The sequence below is a fragment of the Hyla sarda genome, chromosome 1 (assembly GCF_029499605.1).
Source record: "Hyla sarda isolate aHylSar1 chromosome 1, aHylSar1.hap1, whole genome shotgun sequence".
Classification (NCBI taxonomy): Eukaryota; Metazoa; Chordata; class Amphibia; order Anura; family Hylidae; genus Hyla; species Hyla sarda.
Window position 1 is genome coordinate 186260843 of NC_079189.1, and position 24432 is coordinate 186285274.

General features: G+C 42.7%; 1 protein-coding gene across 7 annotated transcripts in view; it reads right to left on the bottom strand.

Moving 5' to 3' along the window:
* SEC24D (SEC24 homolog D, COPII coat complex component) overlaps positions 1 to 24432 on the bottom strand; it is a 124789-nt gene that overhangs the window by 92388 nt on the left and 7969 nt on the right. For 2 of the 7 annotated variants that reach the window (XM_056565687.1, XM_056565671.1), the window contains exons 2-5: positions 8319 to 8504; positions 4463 to 4580; positions 4245 to 4387; positions 2899 to 3144 (exon numbers count right to left, since the gene is read on the bottom strand). In XM_056565687.1, coding sequence (XP_056421662.1) covers positions 2899 to 3144; positions 4245 to 4387; positions 4463 to 4580; positions 8319 to 8469 — 658 coding nt within the window. In that variant the 5' untranslated portion in view covers positions 8470 to 8504. Of the gene's footprint in view, positions 1 to 2898; positions 3145 to 4244; positions 4388 to 4462; positions 4581 to 8318; positions 8505 to 9069; positions 9237 to 9367; positions 9387 to 24432 lie in introns of those variants that run through there. The other 5 variants (XM_056565714.1, XM_056565677.1, XM_056565663.1 and 2 more) reach the window with 4 other exon arrangements.

Below are 24432 nucleotides of genomic sequence, written 5' to 3' on the forward strand. Positions count from 1 at the left end.
ACTCACATATTAAAAGCTCATACACTAACATCCCCACACAAGAGGGAATACTAGCTATCAAAGAATGTCTTATTCAAGATATTAGTCTCACTAATGTGAAAATTAGGTTTTTAATAGATTTGCTCAAGATCGTTCTCTGTAAGAACTATTTCAGATTTGGAGATGAATACTTTTTACAGAAACAGGGGACTTCGATGGGGTCTCCTGTGGCCCCAAGTCTCGCTAACATATTTATGTGTAAATTTGAGGAGAAGTTTATAAAACAACATGCCCTGAGTGAGAAGGTGAGGCTGTGGGTCCGTTATGTGGATGATGTGTTCATCCTCTGGACCGGCACACGGCCTCAGCTTCTTGAATATGTCAAATACCTGAATGGGTGTCAATCACTCAATGAATGAAAAATAAATAAACTATCTAGAAGTTAAAGTCATTAAGAACTTGGAAGGCACATTAGATACCACACTACTGTATATGTAAAAAGTAAAACAACATAATTTGCTGTATCGGGATAGTGGACATGCTCCACAGGTATTTAAAGGGATAACGAAAGGCCAACTGATTAGAAAAAAGAGGATTTGTAATAAAGAAAGTGAATTTCAGAAAAATAAAAAGATTATGGTTGAAAAGTTCGTACAGAGGGCTATAATAGAGAGGAAACTGAGGAAAAATAAAACAAAAAAGAAGAAACAAGAGACTGAAGTCAGTTTCTTTTCCACTTACGACTGCCATTCTAGAATGATTAAACAGACTACATGTAAATACTGGGGCTTGCTCGGGTAAGACGAAAAAGTTGGTTGTCTGTTCCGTGGTCGCCCAAGGTTTATATATAGAAAAAATAAATCGATAGCAAATAATCTAATAAGAGCGGATGTCCGAAATAAAAAAAACAGGGAAACAAACTTTTTTAACATTTGCCTGTCTGTCTTGCCAAAATTTTAATGCGATTATAAAAGGGGATATGGTTACACATTTGATGAGGGGAACTAAGATCCTTATCAGGGGATGGCACTCGTATAAAAGAAAACTACAAAATGACCCAAGAAGGGGCTAAGAGGCCAAAACAATATAATTAACCAAACCCCAAGGCCGCAGCCTGGGGTGCAAACACCTCAAATTGCTCCCCCCTAAAACATAACTTTTAATAGTGTATATCTAAAAGGTAACAGATCCAGAAGGTGATGATTAAAAATGCAATGTCACATGGGAAAATAATATAGTTATTGGAGCAACATTGCTCCAGTATTCAGGGCTCTGCAGAAGCCCAACTTCCCAATTGTGACACTAATTAAAACACAAAATTGCCGCCTCTACATGTTTCGCCGTCACCACGGCGTTCTCAAGAGGCAATATGTGGCAACATATTGCCTCTTGAGAACGCCGTGGTGACGGCGAAACATGTAGAGGCGGCAATTTTGTGTTTTAATTAGTGTCACAATTGGAAAGTTGGGCTTCTGCAGAGCCCTGAATACTGGAGCAATGTTGCTCCAATAACTATATTATTTTCCCATGTGACATTGCATTTTTAATCATCACCTTCTGGATTTGTTACCTTTTAGATATACACTATTAAAAGTTATGTTTTAGGGGGGAGCAATTTGAGGTGTTTGCACCCCAGGCTGCGGCCTTGGGGTTTGGTTAATTATACTCGTATAACAGTACCCAGGTAATCTACCTACTAAAATGCCCGTGTGGGAAAGGGTATGTTGGTCAAACCAGGAGAACTTTCAGAGAATTAATGAACATAAAAATGCTATCCGTACATACAAAAAGGGATCTGAGGAGAGTGGTGTTAAACAGAAAGAAAAATTTGAGACTAGTGTGGCTAGGCATTTTTTTGAAAATGGCCACAATGAGAACGAATTAATATGGCAGGTACTGGAAAGTATAGATGGAGAAAATAAAGAACAGATTAAGGCAAGATTACTAATGAGCAAAGTGCGCTTGATTCAAAAGCTGCGCACTTTACAACCTCATGGGATTAATGAGATATGTAACTTTAACGTTTTCTAATGAGAAAATGTTATGCTGTTTCTATCTGTATTTAAACATATTGTAATGATTTAATCTCTTGTAATTTTTGTAATATGTTACCGTATGGTTTTTTACTTCATAATTGAAATCTTGCGAGAGTTACTTACTTATGTATAGTGGTGACGTGAATTTGCACTATGCTTGACGAAGGAGGCGTGGCCTCTGAAATGTTGCAGACGTTCCGTTTAAACCTTCAGTGATGGAGGCGGCTGGATGAGTAAGTGCTGGTGCAGCTGCACATGGAAACCGGATAAGCCATATATGTCTCCAGTTCACACCTTGCAGACTTTTTGACACACACTGGGTAATTATTTGTCTTTGGATTCTTGTATATGAATAACACTCATATAAAGAAAGAAGAGTTGAAGCATTTATATCAGCATATGTGTTTTTTTGCTTATGACTGATTATACTGGGTTTGGAGCACCTGGTCACTACGCTTATCACCCTGACACCACCTGTCCCACGTTGCCTGTTTAAAGACTGTTACTTTCTTTAAAAAACTATTCCAATTTTCAACTTAATGTATACCTGTAGCTATGTGAAGAATATGCTTAGGCTATTTTCATACCACATTTTTGTGGTGTGTGTGAGGGGGGGGTATATATTGTCTACCTGTGCCGTATAGCTATGATGGATGCCACCATTCTTAGAGTCTATGGAGCCTGTCTACTGCAGTAGGAAAAAGATCACAGCGAGCTGGGGAGAGAAGTGCTCAGTCGCATGCTTCTCCTGCCCTATTTAATGATTAGTAGAGGTCTGAACACCCAGATCTTACCCATTAAAGCTTCTGGTATGTCTCTGTGACTGAAGGTTTACACAAAGATGCATCTATCCAATTCCAACAGAAAATAAAATGTTACTTACGATTTTGAGGAGGATATCCAAAATTTGGGGGCTGTCCTGGCATCTGTTGTTGGAAAGGAGAGTGTGCATTCATTCCATCTTGAATATTGGCATGAGGTAAGGCAGGCTCAGAATTTAAGCCATTAAAATTGCTAACTACTCCTGGAGGTGTATGAAGGCCAGGTGCCATGTGACGTGTCTGAGGTGGAAAACTGCCAGGCATATTTGGGTTAGGAGGCCCCTGTGGGTTATTGGATCCAGGAGGACCTGTGTATAACAATAGCTGTGAAAACGCATGATATAAACTAAAACGTAAACAAACATTCTTTATTGCACATACTGTAGAATGTAGTAGCTAGCTTACCTATCAATATATTTTTGGAGTGTGAAAGTGGCACTATTTTTAATGGACCAAGCTAGTTTAAAATAAATTGGGCAAGTGAGTACTCGTTTTTTATATATATATTTTTTTTAAAACCAGCCTGGCCGACTAAAGGCCCAACCCCATTAAAAATACTATATATATATTAAAGATAATATTAATACTTCACTATTTCTGCCATATAAAAATAAAATAATAAAAACTATGATGGAAACCTGACAAATCCACATTAAGCTACTAATATAAAAAACCCATAATAAACATATTATTAAGTAATGTATAAATATATTATTACTTAATGCTATAAATATGAACATTGTTAATAGGGCCACATGTAACAGATCCGCAGCATATTTATGCTGTAGATCAGCCCATGACTGATCCCTATTGAATGCCTTCTGCTGTTCCTGTTCGTAGCAGAAATCTGCCGCTGCTATGAACAGACACACCGAGACCGGTGAGTTGCTTCTGTGCGCACATGCACATTGTACTCAGACATCACGGCCACTCCCGGCCTAGCTAAGGGAGCAGGGGGAGCATTTGCGATGTCTGTGAGTGCACTGAGCATGTGGGCAGCGACTTGCAGGTCCCTGTGTGTCTGCTCGTAGCAGCGTCAGATTGCTGCTACGAGCAGGCACAGCAGGAGGCAGACAATAAGGGACGGTCATTGGCGGATCTGCAGCGTTTTTGAAACCTTTTTGATTTGAAACATAAGAGTATATTCACATGTGCCAGATTTGTTTGAAGAAATTGTTGCAATTGTCCCATTGATCTGAATGGAACCTGCAAGAGTCCATGCACTTCCAGCCATAACAACTACATTTAGATTTATGGAACTGATTTTTAGTCTCATGTATTCTGCAGTAACTCTGGCAAACAGCTTCCTGTTGGGGCAATCCCTGTTAATTCAGATATTTAAACTACAGTATGTATTCTAAAAATAGGGGATCACTACATATTTAGTATAAATAAACATAAAAATTACCATATCCCACTAGTTGCATGCTGTTAAATTGATTGGTCATCTGCTGAACTGGTGCTGGAGGAGCATTGTTGAAATGTGGTGAAGGCTGACCAAAGGAAGGGTAAGAAGGGGAAGCATTACTGGTAGCTGGAGGTCCTGGATGTCTGAAAAAAGTGTACATGAATACACAGAACAACAAACACCATATAGTACTGCATTTAAATTATATTACTTATTACCTTTGAACAAGGTTTCCAGGGGTATTTGATCCATTATATAAGTTATTCTGAGAAGAAGGAGGAGGTAGGGAGTTTAGGGAAACAGGAGATCCAAGTTGTGCACCCGGTTTCAGGCCAGCTACAGAAATATATTAAAGATGTGTTTTAACAAACCATGAAACCAGTAAGGTCTAACAGATACCATTGAATTCAGCAGTATACTTACTGTTGAGAAATGTCAGGGGACACACTTATTTAGGATATTGCACATTGTGTTGCACACAGATTATATTTTGAAACATATTAGATGTAAAATGTAGTTGAAGTAAGAGTAAATTGTAGCTGTAGTAGGTGTAAACTGTAGTTGAAGCCTAAGGCCCCTTTCACACTATAAAGTTGTTCCGTTAAAACAGGGGTGTCAAACTCAAATACATCGGGGGCCGTATCAGCAGTTTGGTCACCCTCAAAGGGTCGGGTGTATCTGTAGGACCCCCCCCCCCCCACATACCGTATATGCCGGTGTATAAGACGACTGGGTGTATAAGACGACCCCCAACTTTTACAGTTAAAATGTAGAATTTGGGATATATTCGCCATATAAGAGTACCCCTCCTACCGCAATGTACAGTACCTTGTAGTTCCCCCCACATTAGGTAGGCAGCATGTTCCCCCACATTAGGTTGGCAGTATAGTTCCCCCCACATTAGGTAGGCAGTATAGTTCCCCCCACATTAGGTAGGCAGCATGTTCCCCCACATTAGTTGGCAGCATGTTCCCCTACTTTAGGTTGGCAGTATAGTTCCCCCCACATTAGGTTGGCAGTATAGTTCCCCCCACATTAGGTTGGCAGTATAGTTCCCCCCACATTAGGTTGGCAGTATAGTTCCCCCCACATTAGGTTGGCAGTATAGCTCCCCCCACATTAGGTTGGCAGTATAGTTCCCCACACATTAGGTAGGCAGTATAGTTCCCCACACATTAGGTAGGCAGCATGTTCCCCCACATTAGTAGGCAGCATGTTCCCCCACATTAGGTTGGCAGTTTAGTTCCCCCACATTAGGTAGGCAGTATAGTTCCCCCCACATTAGGTAGGCAGCATGTTCCCCCACATTAGTTGGCAGCATGTTCCCCTACTTTAGGTTGGCAGTATAGTTCCCCCCACATTAGGTTGGCAGTATAGTTCCCCCCACATTAGGTTGGCAGTATAGTTCCCCCCACATTAGGTTGGCAGTATAGTTCCCCCCACATTAGGTTGGCAGTATAGCTCCCCCCACATTAGGTTGGCAGTATAGTTCCCCACACATTAGGTAGGCAGTATAGTTCCCCACACATTAGGTAGGCAGCATGTTCCCCCACATTAGTAGGCAGCATGTTCCCCCACATTAGGTTGGCAGTTTAGTTCCCCCACATTAGGTAGGCAGTATAGTTCCCCCCACATTAGGTAGGCAGCATGTTCCCCCACATTAGTAGGCAGCATGTTCCCCCACATTAGGTTGGCAGTATAGTTCCCCCCCACATTAGGTAGGCAGTATAGTTCCCCCCACATTAGGTAGGCAGTATAGTTCCCCCCACATTAGGTAGGGCAGCATGTTCCCCCACATTAGTTGGCAGCATGTTCCCCCACATTAGTTGGCAGTATAGTTCCCCCCACATTAGGTAGGCAGTATAGTTCCCCACACATTAGGTAGGCAGCAGGTTCCCCCACATTAGTTGGCAGCATGTTCCCCCACATTAGGTTGGCAGTATAGTTCCCCCCACATTAGGTAGGCAGTATAGTTCCCCCACACTAGGTAGGCAGCATGTTCCCCCACATTAGTTGCCAGCATGTGCGGTGGTCGACACCCCCCCATTCATAAGGATAGCGGGGCGCCATACAGGAAATCATGGGGGGGGGGCCCAGTTTTATTATACTGGATAACCTTTTTAAAACACACTCAAACCAAAGCACACCATGGCAAATGTATTAATATATTTACTCAGTTTTCTGGTGTAAAAGCATTAGTAACCAGTGTTGCTAAATCTCTCCTAATGTTTAAATGTACCTCTGAAACTACACAAGTTATGATTTGCTGAATGTAATATTAAAATACATTTTAAGCCCAAACTAAAATTTCATAATTTTTACCCAAAAAAATGGTTGTTTATAAAGATGACTTGGCAACTACCACTGTCACCATCGTTGACCACAAGTGTGTACCATTCACAAGTGATGTAGGAATTAGGGTGCAGTCACATGCGATTTTGCTATATGGTTCCCATATACGGTTTTGTATTTGAAAACCATATACAACCGTATAGCAAACCGTATACATTGACCTCCCATACAAAAATGTACACAACAAGATGTATCCGGTTGTGTAAGTTTTTGTACTTGTATGGTTTTGTGTGATTTTTTGCTGTGCACAAAACCGTAGTCAAGGTATTGTCCTGTTTTTCTGATTACAAAGGGTTTTGTGTCCTAAAAAAAGGATACAGTTTTTATAACATTTTAGTCAATGGAAACCATATTAAGCACACAATTGCATACAGTTTTGTCAGTTTTTGAGGAATAAGTTTTCCAAAACAAAAACTGATTAAGGCTGGGTTCACACTATGTTTTCTCCCATACGGGAGCGCATACGGCAGGGGGGAGCTAAAACCTCGCGCTCCCGTATGCCTTCGTATGCGCTCCCGTGTGTCATTCATTTCAATGAGCCGGCCGGAGTGAAACGTTCGGTCCGGTCGGCTCATTTTTGCGCCATATGCGCTTTTACGACCGGACCTCAAACCGTGGTTGACCACAGTTTTAGGTCCGGGGGAAAAGCGCATACGACGCAAAAATGAGCCGACCGGACAGAACGTTTCACTCCGGCCAGCTCATTGAAATGAATGACACACGGGAGCGTATACGAAGCGCATACGGCAGGGGGGGAGCTAAAACCTTGTGCTCCCGTATGGGAGAAAACATAGTGTGAACCCACCCTTAGTATGGTAAAATTGTGATGTGAATGTAGCCTTAGCCTCTTTTAGGCAACAGGTCAAATATTTTCTTGCCCTGATATTTATTAGCCATGACCCAACTCTGTTTTATAAAATCTCATGGTTCCGAAAGTATATATATTTTTTCTTTATTTGAATCTTTTTCTTAAAGGAAAACTGTCACCCTGATCACCCACACTAAAACCAATACATTGGGTTATAGTGTGGGTGACCAGGAATGCAAAGAGGGGTCACTTACTATAATTGGTGCTGTGGTTCCCGAAATATTGGCTGGCAAAATTCCCCTTCTGAATTGCGGGAGTTGCGCAGTAGGCGGGCCCCACTGTCTGGCATCCCCTGCTTCTTTCCAGCTTCTCAATCAGCCATCCCCTTAGTTAGCATATTCATATTCTGCAAATCCCTGTCTTAGGGACGTGAGCGATGCGCTCTGTCGGTAGAGCGCATGTGCAGGCAGTTTACATACAGCTCTCATGTCCTGAGCTCTGACTGCTGAAAGCAGTCATGTGAGAGCTGTATGTAAACTGCTTGTGCCTGCGCTCTACCGACAGAGCGCATCGCTCACGTGACATGCGACTCACGTCCCTAGGACAGGGATTTGCAGAATATGAATATGCTAACTAAGGGGATGGCTGATTGAGAAGACAGAAAGTAGCAGGGGCGGCAAGCCCCGCCTCCTGCGCGCAACTCCCTGAATTCAGAATGAGAAATTTGCCAGACAATATTTTGGGAACCACAGCACTGATTATAGTAAGTGACCCCTCTTTGGATTCCTGGTCATCCACACTATAACCCAGTTTATTGGGGCTAGTGTGGGCAGGGTGACAATTTTCCTTTAATATACAAAATACAGAAAAAAACTAAATATAAAATTCTGAAAGTATTTTAAACTATTTCTCACCTGTCTGTGGTGGAGGAGATGCAATGTTTGTAGCACCAGGAAAACCATAGGTTGGTGACATTACAGGTGTTCCATAGCCTGGAGAAAAACCTCCCAGTCCCGGCTGAGGTTGAGAGTATGGAGGGGAGGCCACATACCCTTGTTGGCTCATTCTTTCATTAGCAGCTGCAATGTTTGTTCTACCTGCTAGAACACAGTAAAACAGTGATCTGTAAAACTAAATCTGTAACGAGACAAGTAACATCCTGGACATATGGGGAGATTTATCAAAACCTGTACAGAGGAAAAGTTGCTGAGTTGCCAATAGCAACCAATCAGATTTCTTGTTTCATTTTTAAAGAGGCCTGAGAAAAATGAAAGAAGCAATCTGATTGGTTACTATGGGCAACTCAGCAACTTTTCCCCTGGACAGGTTTTGATAAATCTCCCCCATAGAAACTGAATGTACCACATGTAGGGACACACCGATATCATTTAGTTGCTCAGACAATTCTGCTCTAGTATGGTTATTTGCTCATATAAATATTGACTGATGGGAGCAAAGATAAAAAGTAGAAATCCAGTGTATAGCCTCTGCTCTACATTCACATTTTATCTAGCAATTCCAGGAGTGAACTCTAGAAATTCTACTCCTAGTTTTTGTCCTATTCAGACAAATTAAATGTCATGCCTCCTTAAAATGACAACAGAGAATAGCAACAACTGTCAATGCCTAATGTTTGCTACTAGCTGTGTACTGAGAAATACTCACCCTAAATCTAACAGGTTGACTGGTCTAGTGTGTTAGAAGGAAGGCTGTAATTCCCGAGCCTTTGTTTCTACATGAGGAAAGGGGAGGGCAGTGTGTTCTCTGGAGGTAGACGTGGCACAAGCATGAGCTTTGGACGCTCCAGCACTGGAATAGTTTTGCTTGTTTTTCATCGGTAATCCTTAGTCAACAAAATCACCGCAATGTTGTCAAAGAGGATGATGCAGAAGACGGAGGAGGCCTTGTACTGATGAATCACAAGTGTAAGTGCAGCAAGAAGGTACAGGAATAAAAAACTTACCGAGATGATCTGATAGCATTACAGTAGACAAGCTCCACTAAGGGTATGTTTATATGTGCCAGATTAAATCTGATGGGGATTTAACAAGAGGATCCGCAGTAAACATCTGATGATGACATACTCATTTCTGCCACATCTATGCAGCTGATATGCCATGGATTTTCCATGGATCCACATGAGAATAAGCCACATTGTCAGTCCACATGAGGATTAGCCACACTGTCAGAATATAGAGAACACTGCATAACCTGTGTGGATGGAGCAAACTACATATTCCATTCAGATTTTCCTCACTACAATTGCATTGGACGCAGATTGTCAGTGGGACTTATGGGACTTAAAAAGTACCTTTCACCAAATAAACTTTTCTAAACTAACTCAGGCTATCTTTCCTAATTACTCATCCTAACGCCCCTCCCACCCTTAAAAAAATTTCAGAGCTTTAAAAAGCTGTGTATCATACCTGTATTCTTGCTCACATAATGCAATCTCCCAGCAAGATAAAGTGGGCATTTCCCAGCAGGCAAGACATCACTGAAGCCTGCTGGGGGACCACTTCCGTCCTCACAATGTTGCAACTTTCAGTCTGTGCTACTTTCAGAGACGCTCTGTTTAGCTTTTAGTCTGTGCAGCTTAGTCTGTGCATGTTTCAGTGAGGCTCTTTGCAACTGTCAATGAAGCTCAGTGCAGAAAAAAACTTCCTGAGTTTGGTCTCCAGCCAATACAAGCAGAGAATTTGGTTGGAATAGAAGTCGGGGGCCATGTGCGTTTACAAAGCCCCCCGTGGTGCCAGAACAGTGGACCCCCCCCACATGTGACCCCATTTTGGAAACTACACCCCTCACAGAATTTAATAAGGGGTGCAGTGAGTATTTACACCCCACTGGCGTTTGACAGATCTTTGGAACAGTGGGCTGTGCAAATGAAAAATAAAATTTTTCATTTTCACGGACCACTGTTCAAAAAATCTGTCAGACACCTGTGGGGTGTAAATGCTCACTGTAACCCTTATTACATTATGTGAGGGGTGTAGTTTTCAAAATGGGGTCACATGTGGGGGGGGATGCACTGTTCTGGCACTATGGGGGCTTTGTAAACACACATGGCCTTCAATTTCGGACACATTCTCTCTCCAAAATCCCAATGGTGCTCCTTCTCTTCTGAGCATTGTAGTTCGCCCGCAGAGCACTTTACATCCACATATGGGGTATGTTCTTACTCAGAAGAAATTGGGTTACAAATTTTTTTTTTTTCCTATTCTCCCTTGTGAAAATGAAAAATTTAGGATAACACCAGCATTTTAGTGAAATTTTTTTTTTCATTTTCACATCCAACTTTAACGAAAATTTGTCAAACACCTGTGGGGTGTTAAGGCTCACTATACCCCTTGTTACGTTCCTTGAGGGGTGTAGTTTCCAAAATGTGGTCACATCTGGGTATTTATTGTTTTGCGTTTATGTCAGAACCACTGTAAAATCACTGTAAAAAAACAGACCCCTGTGCAAATCACCAATTTAGACCTCAAATGTACATAGTGCGCTCTCACTCCTGAGCCTTGTTATGTGTCCGCAGAACATTTTACGCTCACATATGGGGTATTTCCGTACTCAGGAGAAATTGCGTTACAAATTTTGGGGGTCTTTTTTTTTCTTTTACTGCTTGTGAAAATGAAAAGCATGGGGCAACACCAGCATATTAGTGTAAACATTTTAAAAAATTTTTTACACTAACATGCTGGTGTAGACCCCAACTTTACCTTTTCATAAGGGGTAAAAGGAGAAAAAGCCCCCCAAAATTTGTAATGCAATTTCTCCCGAGTACGGAGATACCCCATATGTGGCCCTAAACTGTTTCCTTGAAATACGACAGGGCTCCAAAGCAAGAGAACGCCATGCGCCTTTGAGGACTAAATTGGGGATTTGAATCCGCCACAAAAATACCCCACGGCAGTGTTTCCCAAACAGGGTGTCTCCAGCTGTTGCAAAACTCCCAGCATGCCTTGACAGTCAGTGACTGTCCGGAAATACTGGGAGTTGTTGTTTTTCAACAGCTGGAGGCTCTGTTTTGGAAACAGTGCCATACAAGACATTCTTTTTTTTTTTATTGGGGGGGGGGGGGACTGTGTAGGGGTATGTGTACATGTAGTGTTTTACTTTTTATTTTGTGTAGCGTAGTGTAGTGTTTTTAGGGTACATTCACACAGTTCGGTTTACAGTGAGTTTGAGGTGGGAGTTTGAGCTGCGGCGGAAAATTTGCCGTATCTCAAACTTGCAGCAGAAAAGTTGCTGTAAACCCACCCATGTGAATGTACCCTGTACATTCACATGGGGGCAAACCTCCAGCTGTTGCAAAACTACAACTCCCAGCATGCACTGACAGACCATACATGCTAGGAGTTGTAGTTATGCAACAACTGGAGGCCCATTGGTTGCAAAACACTGATCGTTTGTTACTTAACTCAGTGTTTTGCAACCAGTGTGCCTCCAGCTGTTGCAAAACTACAACTCCCAGCATGTACAGTCTCTAAGTGCATGCTGGGAGTTGTATTTTTGCAACAGCTTGAGGCACACTGGTTGCGAAACACTGAGTTAGGTAACAAACTCGGTTTCACAACCAATGTGTCTTCAGCTGTTGCAAAACTGCAGCAATCAGCATGCATTGACAGTCAAAGGGCATGCTGAGAGTTGTAGTTTTGCAACAGCTGGAGGCACACTGCTACAACTTCCAGCATGCCCTTTGGTAGTCTGTGCATGCTGGGAGTTGTAGTTATGCAGCAGCTGAATGCACACCTTTTCATAGAAAAAATGTGCCTCCAGCTGTTGCATAACTACAACTCCCAGCATGCACAGACTACTAAAGTAGAAAGACAAAGAAGAGCGCTCCATAGCTTGATACCGCAGGTACAGGGTCCAGAGGATAAAAAAGGGAATACCCTTACCAGATATGGTTGTGTGGACTCACACACAACAATGGTCAGCATGGATGAGGAACAAGATCCGGCCTGCAGCCTTCCCATCCAAGCAAGAGGATGGCAGCAATAGGACTTCTAGAGGTGATGGGATTCAGCGGCGCTGGTCAGAAGTGGACACGTCAGGTGAGTAAAAGAGTGGATTTTATTTGAATAATGCAACGCATTTCACCGCAGGTGCAGCTTCATCGGGACTGATGAAGCCACACCTGCGGTGAAACGCGTTGCATTATTCAAATAAAATCCACTCTTTTACCCACCTGACGTGTCCACTTCTGACCAGCGCCGCTGAATCCCATCACCTCTAGAAGTCCAGGCTACTAAAGGGCATGCTGGGAGTTGTAGTTGGAACTCCAGCTGTTGCAAAACTACAACTCCCAGCATGCCCTTTGGCTTTGCATGCTGCGAGTTGTTGCTAAGCAACAGTAGGAGGTGAACAGGCCTCACCTCCTGATGTATCCTGCCGCCGGGACCGATCCTGCTGCTCCCGCCGGACCAGCGCAAGGTAGGAGACCCCCGCCGGCCCTGATCACCGCCATGATCGCCGTCCCGATCACCGCACAGCAGGGTTGTGATTGGTTGGTCGTTCCGACCGATCAATCACGTGATCGTGAGGTGGCACCCGTGCCACCTAACTCCTGCTGGGTAAGGGTGAATGGGGCTGTCTCGGATCACCAGAGACCCGACTGACCCGGAATAGCGGCAAATCGCAGGTCTGAATTGACCGGTGATTTGCCGTGATCGCCAACATGGGGTGGTCTCAGGACCCACCTGGGCGATAGGCCGGGATGGCTGCTGATAGATATCAGCAGTCATCCCGTTCCGATCACCATGTCCGGAGACACCGTGATCCAGGAAAGCTGCGCCGTAAATGTACGGCGTTGTGCGCTAAGTACTTCTTAGCAGCACCGTACATTTACGGCGCTCGTCCTTAAGGCGTTAAAGCTCATTTTGTCAGGTGACTGATAGCCTCCTGTATAGTGAGGGCAAAATAAAGCGTTTATAAGGGTGTATTCACACCACGATTTTGCTATACGGTTTCGGCATACGGTTTCATAAAAAAACGTATGCAACCGTACAGAAAACCGTGCCCATAGACTTCCCATTCAAAACCGTATGCAACATAATGTATACGGTTGTCTCCGTTTTTCAAACAATACGTTTTTTTACTTTTTTTTGTGGACAGAAAACCGTGGCCTACCATGGTTTTTGGTCCGGGTGAAAAACTGTATTAAACTTTTTTTTTTAACATGGGAGTCAATAAGAACTGTATATGCATACGGTTCCATCCGGTTTTGACCGTACGTTTTTTTTTCTTGGAATTTCAATCAAACAAGTAAAACTTTATTCATGATGGAGTGAAAAATTAAGAACTTACCGTATACGTTTTTTCTTAAAAAACAGATGCAACCGGACATCATTTTTCAAACCGTATACGGTTTTCAACCATATACAGATAAAAATTTGTACACACGTTTTGATACAGTTTAGTCAGGTTTTGAGGAATCCGTTTTTTTTATTAAAAACCTGATACAGGAAATGTATTGCAAAAATGTGGTGTGAACCCACCCTTAGTTGCTGAACAAGTTTTGGTTTTGGGCCAATGGCGGAGATATATCAAAACCTGTCCAGAGGAAAAGTTGCTGAGTTGCCCATAGCAACCAATCATATCGCTTTTTTCATTTTACAGAGGCCTTGTTAAAAATGATCTGATTGGTTGCTATGGGCAACTCAGCAACTTTTCCTCTGGACAGGTTTTCATAAATTTCCCCCATTGAATACAGCTGTATTATGTGAAAATAAAGAGTAAAAGAAGCCCTGCCTTGAACTGTGTCACTGTCTCAGACTGCTGTTTACTGTTGTTTGCCATCTCTGCTAAGCTAGATGCCCACAACCTATATTAAAAGGAGTACTCTGGTGCAGAGTATCCCTGCTCCGTCCGGCCTGGGCTGCAAAAAAAATGAAAATGAACCATTTCTCACCTTCCTGGGTTCCCGCGGACCGCCACTACAGCTGATCGGTCCCCCGGTCCATCTTCTTCATACTTCCGGGTGTAACGAAGGGCCACATGGCATTCAGCCTATCGCCGGCCGAGGCAGAACATCGCGGCGGCCGGCAATAGGCTGAACGCCATGTGACGCTTCGTTACACCCGGAAGTATGAAGAAGATGGACTGGAGGACCGATCAGCTGTTGGGGCGCTCCGCGGGAACCCAGGAAGGTGAGAGATGGTTCACTTGCTGCTGACTGATTCACCCACTTTTAGATGCTCTACATCAGGGGTACTGAACTATTTTTAGTGAGGGTCCGCTTATCCAGGTCTGCCATCTGGTGAAGGTCCGAGCTGAGCACTAAGGACTGGTTCACAAATAGCGGCCTCAGTGCCATGAAGGAAAGAGCAAACGAGCAATTGAAGTGTCACACGCTATTCTCCTGCAATATTACTGCCACATGCTATGCCCCCAAATACATTTTCGACAAACACTGTGCCCTGTACCAACTAATTGTACCTCTCTGCTCCAAATAATTGATGCCACTGTGCCCCCAGAATTTAGGGAAAACTGTCAGCTTGCTTCCCCCCCCCCCCCCCCCCGCAATAACCAGCAGTACTGTCTGGTAGTGCGGGGGTCGTTGATCAGTTTGATGCCTACCGTGCCCGTATCCATCCGGCCGTAATCTTCGGTTTCGGTATATGCTAATTAGGTGCTAACTGGCACAAGCCAGGGTAACTGGCCCTCTGACGTCAGCGCCGCTGGCTGCAGCGCCACCCAGTTCATCAAAATTCCTCCCCTCCCTCCGTTTCTCCTTCTTCTCCCCGCTCTGTAATGAAGAGGGAGAGGCAGAGGGAGGGGAGGAATATTGATGAGCTGGGCGGCGCTGACATCAGAGTGCCAGTTAGCCTGGTCTGTGCCAGTTAGCACCTAATTAGCATATACCAAAAATCGAAGATTAAGGCCGAACGGGGGCAGATTCGGGCCCGGTAGGCGTCAAACTGATCAGCGCCCCCTGCACTACCAGCCAGTACCGCTGGTTAGTGCGGGGGGAGCAAGCTGACAGTTTTCCTTTAATGATGCCACTGTTCCCCGGAGTTATTTATGCCACTGTGCCCCAAGAATTGATTATGCCACTGTGCCCCCAGAATTAGTGATGCCACAGTGACCCCAGTATTAATGATGCCGCTTACTGTGCCCCCAGAATTAATGATCCCGATGTGCCGCACAGAATTAATGATGCCACTGTGCCCCCAGAATTATTATTGTCTCTGTGACCCCAGAATTAATATTGCTGCTGTGCCCCCAGAATTAATTATGCCGATGTGCCCCCAGAATTACTGATGCCACTGTGATATAGTGTGGCTCGTTTGGGCTTTTTTTAAATGTAAATTTGTTGTTTTGCATTTAGTTTTTTCTCCTCTCCTTTAAAGAGCCATAACTTTTATCTTTCTATCTACAGACCCATGATGGTTTGATTTTTTGCACAACCAATTTTACTTTGTAATTACACCTTTAATTTCCTGATAAAATGTGCAGTGCAACAAAAAATATTATTTGTGAAGGGCAATTAAAAGGAAAACTGCAATTTTGCTAATTTTTAGGGTTTTCGTTTTTACGCAGTGTACTTTACAGTAAAACTGACGTGTTCTCTTTGTGATATTTAAAATTGCCCTATTCTAACTCATTAAACTTTCTAAGTCTTATTATCAGTACCACTTTTGCATATATATGTAACTTTTTGATCACTTTCTATTCCTTTTTTGTCTGGGATGTAATGTGACCATAAATCTGCAATTTTGGACATAATATAAAATATGCTGTTTACCATATGGGATCATTAACATTACATCACATGGCACTACCAAATATGTTATTTTTTTTTTTTAACCCCTTAAGGACCAGGCCAATTTTATTTTTGCATTTTGTTTTTTTCCTCCTCGCCTTCTAAAAATCATAACTCTTTTATATTTCCATCCACAGACCCATATGAGGGCTTGTTTTTTGCGACACCAATTTTACTTTGTAATGACGTCAATTATTTTACCATTAAATGTATGGCACAACTAAAAAAATATTATTTATGTGGGAAAATTGAAAAGAAAACCACAATTTAGCAAATTTTGGAAGGTTTTGTTTTCACGGTGTACACTTTATGATAAAAATGACATGTTTTCTTTATTCTGTGATTCAATACAATTAACCTCTAAAGGACTCAGGGTGTACCTGTTCGCCCTGAGCCCTGTCCCGGTGTTTAAAACGGGGTCACGCCGTGACCCTGCATCACACTGGGTCGGTCCCGGCTGCTATTGATAGCCGGGACCCTGGGCTAATAGCGTGCGGCACATATCTTTGTGCCGCGTGCTATTAACCCTTCAGACGCGGCGATCAAAGTTGACCGCTGCATCTGAAAGTGAAAGTAAAGCTTCCCGGCAGCTCAGTCGGGCTGATCGGGACATCGCGATAAAATCGCGATGTTCCGATCAGCTAGGACGCAAGCAGAGGTCTCCTTACCTGTCTCTGCAGCGTCCGATCGGGGTTTGATTGCTCCAAGCCTGAGCTACAGGCTTGAGCAATTAAGCCCCTATCTGACTGATCCGTGCAAAGCTATGGCTTTGAAGGGATCAGGGTAAAAGATCAGTGTGTGCAGTGTTATAGGTCCCTATGGGAGCTATAGCACTGAAAGAAAAAAAGTGAAAATAACAATTTAACAAAGGTCATTTAACCCCTTCCCTAATAAAAGTTTGAATCACCCCCCTTTTCCCATAAAAAAAAAAACTGTGTAAATAAAAATAAACATATGTGGTATTGCCGTGTGCAGAAATGTCCGAACTATAAAAATATATCGATAATTAAATCACACGGTCAATTACGTATTTCTGGTCACTTTTTATATCATGAAAAAATGAATAAAAAGCGATCAAAAAGTCCGATCAATACAAAAATGGTACCGATAAAAACTTCAGAACACAGCACAAAAAATGAGTCCTCATACCGGCCCATACGCGGAAAAATAAAAAAGTTATAGGGGTTAGAAGATGAGAACTTTTAACATATACATTTTCCTGCATGTAGTTATGATTTTTTTCCGAAGTACGACAAAATCAAACCTATATAAGTAGGGTATCATTTCAACCATATGGACCTACAGAATAAATATAAGGTGTTATTTTTACCGAAAAATGCACTGCGTAGAAATGGAAGCCCCCAAAATTTACAAAATTAAATTTTTTCTTCAATTTTGTCGCACAATGAATTTTTTTCCCGTTTCGCCGTGGATTTTTGGGTAAAATTACTAACTTCACTGCAAAGTAGAATTGGTGGTGCAAAAAATAAGCCATCATATGGAATTTTATGTGCAAAATTGAAAGCGTTATGATTTTTAGAAGGTGATGGGGAAAAAAATTTTATGCAAAAACGGAAAAAAAGCTGATTCCTTAAGGGGTTAAAATGATACCCATGATATGCTTTTCTATAATTGTACAGCTTAAAAAAAATCAAAAAGTATTTTAACAAAATTAGACCACCTATAACTTTCTCATTTTTCCATATACGGGGCGGTATGAGGGCTCATTTTTTGCACCGTGATCTGTAGTTTTTAGTGGTACCACTTTTGCTTAGGTTTTACTTTTTATAAATTTTTTATAATTTTTTTTTATAAAATGTGACAAAAATACAGCAATTTTGGATTTTTTTTTTACGTTAACGCCGTTCACCGTACGGGATAATAAACAATACATTTTGACAGTCCAGACTTTTATGCACGTGGCGATACCAAATAGGTTTATTATTTTTTTTATGCTTTTTTGGGGGTAAAATGGGAAAGACAGATGATTTACGTTTTTATTGGGGGGGGATTTTTGACATTTATTTACTTTTTATTTTTTTACATCTTTTAACTTTTTTTTTTTACACTTCAATAGTCCCCATAGGGGACTATTTATAGCAATCATTTGATTGCTAATACTGTTCAGTGCTATGCATAGGGCATAGCACTGATACGTGTTATCGGTGATCTTCTGATCTGGTCTGCTTGATCTCAGACCAGAGCAGAAGACCCCTGGAGACAGACGGTGGCAGGTGCTGATAGCAGCTGGGACCTCCCGCGCATGACGCAAACACCGGTGCGGTGCTCGTGGTCATGGCGGAGCGTAAATGTACGTCATGGTGTGGTAAGTACCAAGGCACCATGACATACACTTACGTCCATTTTCATTAAGGGGTTAATGGGGGTGGGCTTATTCACGTTTATAAAAACTTTGTTTTATTTTTTTTTTTACTTTTTTAACATCACCACCAGGGAACAATTTAAAGCAATATTGGATTACTATTGGGGCTGGGTGGTATACCGGTTCATACCGAATTTTTTGGGCTGCACGATATGAATTTTCCCCCATACCGCAATACCGGTTGGGCCCCTCCCCCTTGGGAATGTATTATCAGTCTAGCTGTCCCCACATCGGGGAACTAATCCTATGTCACCCACCAGCACTGTTCTGCCCCCCCACCACCACCACCAAATCATGTTACCCGCCAGCACTGTTCTGCCCCCCCCCCCCCCAATAAATGATCAGCCCAGCGGGGTACTACTCAAATATGTCACCCGCAAGCACTGCCCTCCTCTTTGTTGGGGGCCGCCGGGCGCTGGAACTCTATACTGTACGCCAGTGGTCTCCAACCTGCAGACCTCCAGATGCTGCAAAACTACAACTCCCAGCATGACCGGACAGCCAACGGCTGTCCGGGCATGCTGGGAGTTTTATATATTTATATAGCGGCTACAGATTCTGCAGCGCTTAAGTTGTAGTTTTGCAACAGCTGGAGGCCTGCAGGTTTGAGACCACTGCTGTACGCTGTATCCCTATGCCTGGGCTGCAAAAGATACAGAAAATAAGCTGTAACTCACCTACGTCGGCCACACGCTGGGGACGGGAACGTCGGACAGCCGTAAGCCTATCACCCACCGCAGCGATGTCCCGCCCCGGCCAGTGATAGGCTGAGCCCACTGTCATGTAAGAAGCTCTGGCCGGCTTCTTACATGACAGTGGGCTCAGCCTATCACTGGCCAGGCGGGACATCGCTCCGGCCGGTGATAGGCTGATGGCTGTCCGACGTTCCAGTCCCCAGCGTGCGGCCGACGTAGGTAAGTTAAAGTTTATTTTCTGTATCTTTTGCAGCCCGGGCATAGGGATACAGCGTACAGCAGTGGTCTCAAAACTGCGGACCTCCAGCTGTTGCAAAACTACAACTCCCAGCATGCCCGGACAGCCGTTGGCTGTCCAGGCATGCTGGGAGTTGTAGTTTTGCAACAACTGGAGGTCCGCAGGTTGGAGACCACTGGCGTACAGTGAGTTCCATCACCGGCGGCCCCCAACAAAGGGGAGGAGGGCAGTGCTTGCGGGTGACATAAGTGAGTAGTACCCCCCTGGGCTGATCATTAATTGGGGGGAGCAGAACAGTGCTGGCGGGTCACATGATTTGGGGGGGGGGGAAGCCAAACACCGCACGCGGGTCACATGATTGGGGCGGGGGGCAGAACAGCGCTGGTGGGTCACATGATTTGGGGGGAGGGTGAAAATACCGTTATATACCGTGGAACCGCCGTAAGTTAAAAAAATATGGTGATACACATATTTGGTCATACCGCCCAGCCCTAATTACTATTACTGATCAGTTCTATGCATAGGCATAGCACTGATCCGCAATATTGGTGATCCTCTTCTAAAGTCTGCCAGAAGGCAGACCAGAGGAAAAGATCGCTGGAGCTGCCCTGCCGTCTAGGAGAAGATCACCTGGGACCTGCACTCTATGAAGCAAACACAGCTCCTGCAATCACTGCATAGATTATACATGCTGCGGGGCATAAATGTACGCCCTGGTTTACTAATTATCAGGCAGACAGGGCATACATTTGGGCCCTGCATCCTCTAGGGGTTAATAGAATTTGACATATTCTTGTAATTTGGGAGTGCATCACTTATATATTAGAGCTATATAAATTATTAATATTATTATTAATATTAGAGTGCTGGTCATATCTCGGAATGTGACAAACAACAAAGACTATTGGAGAGTTGACTACTAAATATTAATCTGCAAATTCTAAGACAGATTTGAATAATTCAGAGTACATTCTATCAATTTTCAATTAAACTTTGCTATGTCACCTAGAGCAGAGATAAACAAATCTTGTCACAATTGTCATGAAGTTGTCCTAGGAGACAATGTTTTTCTCTCTGCACTTTAAGCGTTCAACCAGGTGAGCGTCCCTGAAAACCTAGTCACCCCTAATTGGGGGCAGCACCCGGACAGCTGACACCGCTGCATGTAAAAACAACCTAAGGTGAATTCTTTGATTGGTGGTGATGGCTTCATAAAATACAGACTATTCTAACAGATTCTAATTCTATTCCTTTCAATCTAGACTGATTCAATGTTGGAAGTTTGTATTTTTGGCAATCTAAAAACTGCATGAGAACACAAGAACACAACCTTTGGCCTTTCTCACACTGCCATTTAGCCCCATTATATGCCGCTTCCTCTGCCAGTCCATTGAAACGACAGCAGTTTAGTGGAGAAAAAAAATACTGTATGTCCTATTGTTTTTCTCCGATAGATCCCTGATGGACCCTATTCATGTCAATGGGATCCGCCGGGATCCAGTGGTGACAGTTGTGCTCTGACCAGTTTTGGGGCTGCTCAGTGCAAAAAAAAAAAAAAGACAAACGGACCCAAAATGGGACAGAGCACAAAAGCAATGTAAACTTAAAGGGGTATTCCACTGGAAAACATTTTTTGTTTAAATCAACTGGTGCCAGAAAGTTAAACAGATCTGTAAATTAATTCTATTAAAAAAAATCTTAATCCTTCATGTACATATCATTCTTGTCTTTTTGAATTTCCTTTCTGTCTGACCATAGTGCTCTCTGCTGACACCTCTGTCCATTTTAGGAACTGTCCAGAGCAGGAGAGGTTTTCTATGGGGATTTAATCCTACTCTGGACAGTTCATAAAATGGACAAAGGTGTCAGCAGAGAGCACTGTGGTCAGGCAGAAAGAAAAGAACTTCCTGTGGATCATAACAGCAGCAAATAAGTACTGGAAAGATTAAGATTTTTTTAATAGAAGTAATTTACAAATCTGTTTAACTTTCTGGCACCAGTTGATTTAAAAAAAGATTATGTTTTCCAGTGGAGTACCCCTCTAATCTGTAGTCTGCTGGGTGTCAAGATGTTCTAAAAGGTATTGGCTTTTCTGAAGCTAAATGCTGGCCTTCTTGATAATTATATATCTAATAGGAGTATTTTCAAAAGATTTTGCAGTATTTTACATCGTCCTTGGTGAAAGTGGTAATAAAGCTAGTTTCTGGAGTAGACATCAGTCAAGATGTTCTGTTGTTGACTACCTTTAAGTTGGCTTTGCTTGAGTCTTTGTTCAGTGATAGTGTATTTATTATTGTAGCGCATGGGATATAGTAATTTTAGCTCTACATTTTAGTTTTTGCTTACATGCTGTTTGTCTGCTATGTCTTGTTTATACTGCATTCAAAAAAGGTATACTGTGCAACTTTAATTTCATAAATCTGACTTAAAAAAAAAAATAGATTAACATGACAGAATTGTGGTGCCAAAATGGTGTATGGGAATGGTAAGTAAAGTTTTCTTTAAACGTGTTGCGTTTTTTTATTTTTCATTTACATTACAGGCTTAGTAGAGGAAGCCGTCTTATAGACGGAGTCCATTACTAAGCCAGGGCTTGGTGTTATCCTCAAAAGCAGCTAGTGCTAACCCCCAATTATTACCCCGGTACCCAGCTTCACAGGGGTACCGAGAAGAGTAGGTACAAACAGGCCCAGAGCGTAAAAAATGGCGCTTCTGTGAAGTAACAGGCTGGCATTACTTATGCTGCAGAGGGCCAATAAAAATGGTCCTCGCCCACCCTGATAAAGTCAGGTTGTTGCTACTTGGTTGGTATCTGGCTGAGAATGAAAATATGGGGAACCCCACACGTTTTTCATAAATAATAAAAAAAAAATGTGTTTCCCCCAATTTTTATTCTCAGCCAGTTACCAGTACATTATCAGTGTTTTGAAAGGGTTGCGACTTCACTTTTTGTGAGACATCGGCACTTGATAAATTTGTGACCACTGCAAACTGAAGACTGAACTTGCCTTTGGTATGGCTGTTTGAATTTTTTAGTGTACAGACAAAAGTTTAAGCTTAGGCCCACCTGCAACTTTTTTGTGCAACAATTGTAAGCAAAAAAGAGTTCTAAATCCCTTGATAAATCTCCTCCATGATGAATACCTAAAATGCACAACTAAGCTGACAATTAACCTAGACCCATAAGGAAATAGTAAGATTATGTTGGTCAGAAAAACAAGGAAAATCACTACGGCCATATTAACAGTAACGTAAAGGTCATGTTGATGTAACTTTCATGCCTGATACGTGGGTCACAGCTACTGCAATAGGTGACACAAATCATGTTGCTTGCCACAATGACACTGTATAAACAATAGTTCAAAAACAGGGCACAGGAGTTGCTCTGCACCAGCCAAACTGAATTTAAAGGGGTTATCTACCTTAGACAACCTCTATAAGGTCACTTGTTTTATATGCAAACTCGAACATTTGTTAATCCTAGTGGAGCACAAACATCTCTTTCCTATTAAAGAACCAAATTCTGCTGTAAAGATTTAGGGTTAAAAACCCTTTACAGCCATTACTTTATACCCTAAAAACCCACATTGTCTCACTTGAAAATGCCTCCTTGCATCGCATAGTGTATTATGATATGTCTGATGGGAGTCTAGTTGTAGGATCTCACTGACTCCAAAGGCAGTATGGGTTGACTCCTAGCCACCTGTAGAAGTCAGGGTGCAAAAATGGACCAGTTGCCCATAGCAACCAATCAGATCGCTTATTTCATTTATTCATTTTTTTAAAGCCTTTGAAAAATAACAGAAGCAATCTGATTGGTTACTATGGGCAATTGGTCAGGTTTTTCTCTGCACAGGTTTTGAAAAATCTCCCCCATGGAGCCAATATTATAGCCCACCATAGTTCTGCAGGTTCTGGAAATTAAATGTTTTAGAATTTCTTGCTGGTTTAATGTCTCCACAGAGCTTGGAGTGTCCTTCTATATACAGTAACCTCATATAGAAACTAATCCATACCATTAAAGTAGCTGGCAGGATCATTTATTTGTATTCAAAGAAAGTCTGGGCAAAAAAACAAAAAACAGAAACTTTCCCGATACCCCGCTACTGTTCATATGCTCCCAATAGGGGGCTATTATAAGAAATCATTCAATTGCTTGTACTGTTCAGTGTTATGCCATAGCAAAAAAGGTATCAGTACGATTGGTGCTCTACTTGTACAGTGTGCCTGAGGCAGACTGTATCAGAGGGCTAGCTATATGCGGCACAGTGATAAGGTGAAGCCCTCTGGCTGCCATTTTAACTGATCAGAAATTGCTGCACTGCAGAGGTCCTGATCAGGCCCTCAAACTGACACACGTAATTATAACCTTTAGATGCCACGATAAGAACTGATTGTGGCATATAAAGGGTTAATGCCAGACATGAGAGGTGAGTAAGAAGCGTGCAAAGTTTGTGAGCACACTTCATGCTGCGGCCGACACGCCTCCTGCACAGGAGAGCTGCAGCAGAGATGAGGCCCCGTACAGGAGATCGCGGGGGTCCCAGCGTTCGGACCCCTGAGATCAGACACTTTTCCCCTTTCCTGCGGATAGGGGATAAGTGTCTAGGGCTGTAGATCTCCATTAAATTACATGTTCTTCTGTAAGGCCCCATTCACACTACAGGGATTCCACACAGAATTTTCGCAAGAAAATTCTGCGCGGATTACCCTTGCAGCAGCGTCTACTGCAGTCACAGAATTGTATTTCATCAGATAATTGAACCTGTTCAATCCCTGCATGGATTCATGACATTTTCACTGGGACAGCACTGCCAAGTAAATATTTACTGATTCTAGAGCATTGTGAACATCGCAAATAACTGTGGAAATTCAGAAGAGAAATTACTTGCTGAATTTCCGTAGTGTGAAAGTACCCTAACAGACATGAAAAATGTGCAGCATA